Source organism: Eubalaena glacialis, chromosome 20 (assembly GCF_028564815.1).
Source record: "Eubalaena glacialis isolate mEubGla1 chromosome 20, mEubGla1.1.hap2.+ XY, whole genome shotgun sequence".
NCBI lineage: Eukaryota > Metazoa > Chordata > Mammalia > Artiodactyla > Balaenidae > Eubalaena > Eubalaena glacialis.
In genome coordinates this window covers 33,935,418-33,943,496 of record NC_083735.1, presented here as the reverse complement: position 1 = coordinate 33,943,496, position 8,079 = coordinate 33,935,418, and the positions used below count along the sequence as shown (strand labels likewise).

The 8,079-nt window shown below is 54.5% G+C and overlaps 1 protein-coding gene across 1 annotated transcript in view; it reads left to right on the top strand.

Annotated features, from left to right (window-relative positions):
- Window positions 1-552: 552 nt before the first annotated feature.
- The window catches only part of ANK1 (ankyrin 1), a 205,515-nt gene continuing 197,988 nt past the window's right edge, over window positions 553-8,079 (top strand). The window contains exon 1 of the mRNA XM_061177537.1: window positions 553-678. Coding sequence (XP_061033520.1) covers window positions 553-678 — 126 coding nt within the window. The remainder of the gene's footprint in view (window positions 679-8,079) is intronic.

The window sequence follows — 8,079 nt, the reverse complement described above, 5'->3', positions numbered from 1 at the left end:
GGCGGCGGCGGCGGCGGCCCTGCAGTGGCGGAGCCCGGCCGGCCCGCGCGCCCGCAGCCGGGCGCTCGCAATGCGCCAGCGCTGGCGCCGAGCGCGGGCGCCGAGCCTCGTCGGGCTGGCCGGGCCCCCCGGCCGCCAGCGGCCCCCGCGCCGCCCTGCGTTAACTGCTGGAGTCCGCCTCCTCCCCGCCGTTCGCCGCTAGCCGCAGTACGAGCCGCCTCCCCGCAGCCGCCGCAGGAGAGGGAGGGGGACGGGGGGAGGGAGGGGGAGGGGGGAGGCGGCGGCGGGGCCGAGCCCAGAGCCCGTCCCGGGCGCCGGCGAGGAGCTCCGGCCGCGGCGGGAGGCGCCATCCGGGGGCCGCCTCGCCCTCCGCGCGTCTCGCGGCCGCGTCCCCCGCCGACCCGGCAGCCGCCTTCCCGCGGCGGGGAACGCCGCTCCCCCCTCCGCCGGCGCGCAGACTCCTTTTTTCCTCCCCGGGAGGGTGTCGCCACCTGGATCGCCAAGTGTGAGGGGTCCGGGAGGCGGGGACCGAGCGGGGCACCGTGGCCGGCCATGGCTCAAGCGGCCAAACAGCTGAAGAAAATCAAAGACATTGAGGCGCAGGCCCTCCAGGAGCAGAAGGAGAAGGAGGAATCCAACAGGAAGCGGAGGAACCGCTCCCGTGACCGAAAGAAGAAGGTAAGGGGGGCGGCGGCGACAGCCCGGCGGCAGAGGCGCCCGGAGGAGGCTGCGGGGAGAAGCGGCTCGGCAGAGCCGGGAGCGGGGAGGGGCGCGGGGCCCCGGGGCCGGCCGAGTCGGAGCCGCCGGGTGGAGGGCGCGGGGCGGGAGGGGAGCGGGGAAGAGGCTTCGGTGCGGCCGGAGGAGGACAGGGCAGGAGTCTGGAAGGGCAGAGCGGGCGGCGCGGAGGCTGAGAGCGCGCGGAAGCCGGCCCGCGCGCTGCCCGCGCAGCCCCTTCAGCACCCTGGACAGACGCCGGCGGGCCCGCGCTGCGCCGCGCCCGGAGGAACTTTTCCGGCCTCGGGCGGCGGCGGGATGCTGGGCTGCTCCGCTCCGGCGCGCGGCCTCGCCGGGTTTTGCAGGGAAGCCGGTTTGGGGAAACGCGGCTCCGGGCTCCGAGGCTGCTCTGCCCTGCGCCTCGCCGTTAGTGACCCACTCTCGGAGCGCGGAGGGCCTCGTTCCCGGGGCTCTGCCCTGCCCCTCCCGACCCTCCTCGAGCCCAGGCAGCGCCTTTCCCAACCCTGTGTGCCCGGGGAAAGAACGGCTCGGCCCGGCGTCACTTGGCAACGTCTCCTGTTCTTGTCACTCGAGAGGAGCGGTGGATGGCCAGGAGGGGAAGTTCCTTTGGAAGTCGGGCGCGGGTGCTGTCCAGCCTGGCCCGAGGGCCTGCTCAGAGAACAGGTCTCCTCTCTGGAGGAGTCGGGGCACAAGACACCCCCCAGCAAAGGCCCAGACCCCTCAGGGCAACCGCTGCTGTGTTCAGCGCTTCCCTTCTGGGTCTGGGGCCTTCCTACCCCCAACTCAAAGCACCTTTAGAAACACCTTTGGTGAGAGACACCTTCCCTTGTGAAGGCAGGGCGTTAGCTGACTGGGCCAGGGCCCCAGCAGAGGTGTTTCAGAGCTCCCTGTGCAGGAGGCCGGGAGTCCATGGATGCGGTTCTTTGGATTGGAGATTGGGCTGAACTAACTTCAGCTCCCGCAGAGCCATTTCAACCTGCGGACGTCAAGGCGGAGCACGGCCTGCAGGCCCTTCACTGGGGAATGGGGCCCCCGGGGTTCCAGGGCTGAGAGGCAGGCCTTCCTCGTTGAGAAGGAAACATTTTTTCTTGAAACTGTCTCACTCTGAGAAAGAAGTTTGGAGCCTCTGGTTGACAGCAGAGTGGGGACAGGCTGCCTGTGGGTCAGGCTCCTCATACCACTTGGTCAGCAGGACCCACATCCAGCCTGTTCCTTGAGATGAGACCCAGAGGCAGAGATGTTCTCTAACCGTACCCAGAATAACCGGCGTGCTAGGCTTCGCCGTACCCCTTCCAAAGGCGGCCCTCCCCCCGACTCCCCCCCCCCCCACCGCCGGACTGCCGTCTCTTGTGTAAATAGTAGTTTCGCAAAGGCACCACCCCTTTAGCAGGACCTAAAAAGAAGCCTTCCCCAGACCGACAGGGAATCGGAGTTTGGGTTGGTGCCACTTAGAGAGAGAGTCCCATCAGGTCCTTCTGTTGGGTCTGAAATACCAGAGCCCATCTTGTGAGTCAGGCAGGGGGAAGTCTGGTTACATCTGACAGCGCTCACCCACTTTCTTGGCATGAATGTAAACTTCTTCTGAGGAAGGCGTGCTCTCTATTTCCATCCCTGCCTAGTGCTTTAGGAGCGAAGCCCATCCTCTCCCAAACTGCTCACTCTATGTTTTTATCCCACTTCTTGCTCCCCAGCTTCTTCCCTGATGCTCCTGAGACTATAAATAAATTTTTTTTTTGGGGGAGCCATAGTCAAAACAAAACTCTCCCTTTCTTCTCTTCTGTGAATTCTTTCCATTCACTGTAACTCCCTTCAGTATAACTCTGAATCCTGACTGCACGTAATACACACATAGAAAAGTGGCAACTCCAGTATTCTTTTTGTTCCTTGATCTTAGTCTTTACATTCCTGGTGAACTTGATCTCCATGGTGAGTGCTGGATGATAATATATTCCCTTCCCCACCCCCTAGTTGTGTTATTTTGTTTTACTAGCTGGTCATAGCATACTGCGTCAGTAAGCATTTGAAAATCTGCCATGTACAGATTTTCCTTATTTTATGCAGTGTCCTGGGTACTAGGATGGATCCAACAATAATAAGGACATCTTAATTCAAAGTGATAGTGATGATGTAAACTCTTAAATTCTTGGGGTGAGGGGCGATATGGCATGGGGTGAGGTGTGAGGGTGCTTGGTTTTTTTTTTAGAAATTTATTTATTTTTATTTATTTATTTTTGGCTGTGTTGGGTCTTTGTTGCTGCACATGGGCTTTCTCTAGTTGCGGCGAACGGGGGCTACTCTTCGTTGCAGAGCGCGGACTTCTTATTGCGGTGGCTTCTCTTGTTGCAGAGCACAGGCTCTAGGCATGCGGGCTTCAGTAGTTGTGGCTCGCGGGCTCTAGAGCGCAGGCTCAGTAGTTGTGGCGCAGGGGCTTAGTTGCTCCACGGCATGTGGGATCTTCCTGGACCAGGGCTTGAACCCATGTCCCCTGCATTGGCAGGCGGATTCTTAACCACTGCGCCACCAGGGAAGTCCAGGTGCTTGGTTTGTGTGTCGTAATGATGGTGAGCTCTTTTCGCCATCGGCCGGGTCTTGAGAGCCATCTTAGAGAGCGGAGTTAAAATTTATAGCAAAATACAAAATCACAAGAAAGTGGAAGGCCCTCAGGGGAAAGGTAGGGGAGGTAGAGCAATGCGGAAAGCCTCTTTAGAGAGGGCGGAGGACACTCGTGTAGGAGCTGGTTGAACAGATGGCCGAGGTGGGGCTGGGGGCCAGGGTGAAGGTTCATATAAGGTGAGGTCTAATGAAGACCCGTTTTCCACAAATGAAGTCATTTTCTTAAGGCAAAGTATATTAAGATCAAGCAGCTGAGGACTCTACCCTGGTCACCCCAGACTTGGGGATGCTGTGGAACCACGCGCATTCCAGCAGGAAGAAAGAACTTCACACGTGCAGATAGACATTTGTTGCCAGTGAATTGGTGATTTGGGTGAACGTGTAGCTGAGCAAGGGTATTCTGGATTTACTAAAAGGAAAGGTGTTTGTCCCACGGGCAACCTACCTATCACAGGGGACTAACTGAGCAGAACCGCATCCCTCCCCATTTGTAGAAATCATCGCGGTTGTAACTTCAACGGTGGTTGCAGCTTTTACAGTTGGTGGTATTGTGTGGGAAGGCGCTGGCTGACGGGTGCTGTGCAGCGGGGCTGGAGGCTGATGTTGTGACGCACTGACTGACACAGATAGAAACCACCTCGACTCAGGCAATCGAGCTAAAGCTCTGGAGCTCGAGAAAGGCCTGCATCCTTCTGGGGCTTCATCCAGTTTTCTGCTTGTGCAGCACACGTCCTCATCAGATGCTTGCTGTTGGAGCTGCAGTTTTTTGGGGAAAAAAAAAAAAAGAGCCAGTATTTATGACGCTGACTGATAAGTCCCCTGCTTCTGAAGATGGGGTTGGAAGTAAATAAATTGCAAAGCATGTGTCAGGCAGGCATTTGCATTAAAAACGGCAGCTTTCTAGGGCTGAGGAGGACTTGGGCATAAGGATGTGTGCGCTTTTTCCGTTTACTCAGAGCTTGAGGTTGGGAGAGGAGGGTGCGGAGGTTGGAGAAAAGGTGAGGCCGAGGATGGATGAGGAAGAAGAGGGACAGAGTTAAAGAAAGGAGGAGAGGAGGAGGGGTGAGGGAAGCAGACAGGGAGAGAAGGGGGCTGACATCTCAGCCCTACTTTAAGCGGTGACACTCAGCCTGCAGTGCCAGTAAGTTCCCTGGGGTAGCGTTTACTGAGCTCTCTCCTTTTCTCTTGTTCTGTCCACCTCCTTCATCCTCTGATGTTGGTGAAGGAGGGGACCAGGCCCTGTACATAGCTGTCCACCCAATACCTAGCTCAGCACCTGACACACAGCGGGCATGCCATGAACGCGGGGGACAAGTGCTTGAATGAGTGGGGTCGTATGTCTGTCTCTGTTCGCCTAGAGGTTTCTTGGTCGTCGGCTTGTGTCCAGATGAACAATGCACTCTTTTTGGGGGGCATCTGAAGAAAGCCTGACACTTCTTTCTTTTCGAATCATTTGCAAACCAACAGAGATTTGTAGGCAGGCAGTGGAACCATCTAATTTTTTGGTGCAGTGAATTCTACCACCGAGCATGTAGTTAGTTCCTTGCAGGGTCTCTGCTGCACTAAATGACAAGTGCTTTCAGCCATTGGGAACAGCAGTGTTTGCACAGGACCCCAAGGAGCCGAGCAGAGGAGGGTGCAGGAAGAAAAAAAGCAAGCCCGGGAGCGGAAAGTGGCCATCCCCACTTAGCTGTGCAGGCAGCGTTGTCAGCCCTGCCAGTCCCTGCAGCATCCCCGGAGGGCCCTCGGCCTTCCTCACATAGCTGGACCAGGCCCCGCTCCTGGACTGCAGAGACATCTTTGGTTGATCCAGTGACCAGAATCACAGGCATGAGCCGAGACTTTGGCCAGGGCTTACCCCCAGGAGGTGGGTTAGGATGGGGAGTGGGGCAGTGAATAAGAGTGGGATGAAGGGCAGGAGATTAGGCAGGAGGGTCATGGGGGCCTGCGTCTCCCATTCGTAGAGGTTCTCAAATGTAAACTTCTGCTGCTATCTCCAAATGAGTCTATATATTCAATCCAAGAAGGAATGTACAGGATCAAAAAGAATCATGTTCCTCACATATCCTTAAACCTAGGTCCTGCTGCGGAACCACAGCACTAGTATAACTGTTGCGGTATGAACTGATATCTGTATATAAAGTCTCTGTTTGGATGTTGAAGAGCATAAAGACGTCTCATTGCATGTTAATTATTAAATGTGTTAATTTATTTAGTTCTGAGCCTTTAAAATACACCACAACTTGGGTACCCGCCCTTTGGTACCTCTTCTTATTTCAGTACCTGGGGAGCCTCAAATAATGCAAGTGGCCCTCCTCCTCTCGGGCACTGGCTGAAGATGTGGGAACCATCCCAACTCCCTGTCTACCCATCTTCCAATCCAGCGCCTCCCTCCGTGCTACAGTAGTGGTGGGGCTGTTCCCTGGGAGCTACGGTCCCCCGCAACCGTCCACTAGACCAAGAGAGCAGGATGTTGCGGGCAGAGGAGATGTTACACCCTCAGATGCAGCCAGCACTGTGTGCTCGGCGCCTCACAGCCATGGCTCCAAGGAGGTCGGGCGGCAGCTGAAATTTGGAGCCTGAGGCGAGGGCCCTCCCTGTGAAAGGGAGCGGGAGCCAGCCCTGGGACCCTTCTCTTGCTCACCAGTTCTGCTTTCTCCTCGCAGTATGGAAGAGCTTTTATTTTAACTTCAGTCTAAGGACGCTTCTGCCTTCTTTCTCTAAAAACGAGCAAGCTTCAGTGAGTGGGTACCACGTGCCAGGCAATTTTCCTGTGTGTTGGCTCATTCCCGGCCTTTGCCTCTGTAAGTGGATCCATCAGTCATTTCTTCCACCTTCACTGTCAAAGCCCATCACACTCTTCTTCAAGACACCTTTCCTGAATGCCCCCCATCACTCTCTCTGCACTCTGGGTTGCTCCAGCCTTTGTTCTGGCGTGTGTGCATGTGTGTGAGACACGTGTTCTTGTTTTATCCCTTCTACTAAATTGTAAGCTCCTTGAAGCCAAAGCCAGAGTCTTTGCACATAACCACTCAATAAATATTTATGGCTTGAAATGACTCAGAAGCTACATTTAACTGGTTCAGATTTTTTTTTTTAATTATTTATTTATTTATTTTTGGCTGCGTTGGGTCTTTGCTGCTGTGCGCGGGCCCTCTCTAGTTGCGGCGAGCAGGGGCCACTCCCCGTCGCAGTGCACGGGCCTCCCACTGCGGCGGCCTCTCCCGTTGTGGAGCACGGGCTCCAGGCGCGTGGGCTTTAGCAGCTGCGGCACGCAGGCTCACCAGTTGTGGCTCACAGGCTCTAGAGTGCAGGCTCAGTAGTTGTGGCGCACGGGCCCAGCTGCTCCACAGCATGCGGGATCCTCCCGGACCAGGGCTCGAACCCGTGTCTCCCGCATTGGCAGACGGATTCTCAACCACTGCGCCACCAGGGAAGCCCTGGTTCAGATTTTTTTTTCTTGGTCTTTCTATTTGATGTTGGAAGAGCTGGCCCTATAGAAGTGGAACCAAGTAAATCTGTTTTTTTCCCTGAATTATTCTGACCAAAGCAAAGGCTGCTGCCATCAGCGTTTGGTTTTTGGGAAAGGCAAATAAGCTTTGCTTGGCTCCATCTCTCCATTCCTGGTTCTTGAAAAGCAGCTCAGACATCTACCTCGTGCAGAGCGCTGGGCTGGGAGTCAGACGCCTGGATTCCAGTTTCAGCTCTTGTACTTATTAGCTACCTGGGCATGAATAAGCTGCCGAGTTTCTATGAGCCTCAGTTTCCTCATCTGTAAAATTGGGATGAGAATCAAAGGAGAGTGTGCTTTGTAAAATTTAAAACCCCCATATATTTAAGAGGTTACAGTTATAACATAATAATGATTGTTAATTAAATTATTCTTTCTAATAAATCCAAAGCTCCGGCCCGGCCTTCCAGAGGTTGCATGGAGTCTTGACGTTTGCTTGGGAAGGCCAGCACATTATTATTTCAGTGCTGGTAAATGAGAAAAGGACACTTTAAATCATTTTCTTCATTTCATTTTCAGGAAAGAAATGAAATTCCTATTTTGACAAGATTTATTATCGCAGACTTAGTTATCTCCATGGGGGCAGTCTACAACTTTGAGATGGACTTTATTAAAGCCCTGCATGGCAATTATGGCTGTATATCAAAAGGGGAACATAAAAGTGGTTCCTGAACTTTCTGAGAATGCCATCCCTGTTAGGGCCCGGGCTGATAAATCTGGGGTGTGGAATATCACAGACAATGGAGCACGTGTTGTTATGGGTAGACCAGACTCCTCCAGGGAGACTCTGTACATCTTAGGAGTGTAAGCATAGCACATCCTCCAAGAAAGGAGAACTTGCATTATGAACCCTCAAAGGTAAAACAAAGAAGATTGAATGGCCAGCCGATTTTGAACAAAAAACCTTTCTTTTCTCCTTTGCTTCTTGTGCGACTGGTTGCTTCCCCTCGAAGAAAAATGTTCTGTGTTTTTGCTAAGGTGATAATACTTTTTCAGTGTCGGTTAATACATTTTTTATCCATTTCAGAGCACTGTCGCCAATGATAGCTACAAACAACCTTTGCTTATCCAAGGAGGGCCTGTCTTTATTGAGAGGCTACGTGTCCTATGGGCATTGTCTCGCTGGATCCTGCAACAGCCGGTGACCGCAGAGCCGGGGCCTGGCTGCAAAGCTTGTTCACAGGCCTCTGCACTAGGCTGCCTTCTTCCGTGTTTGTTAC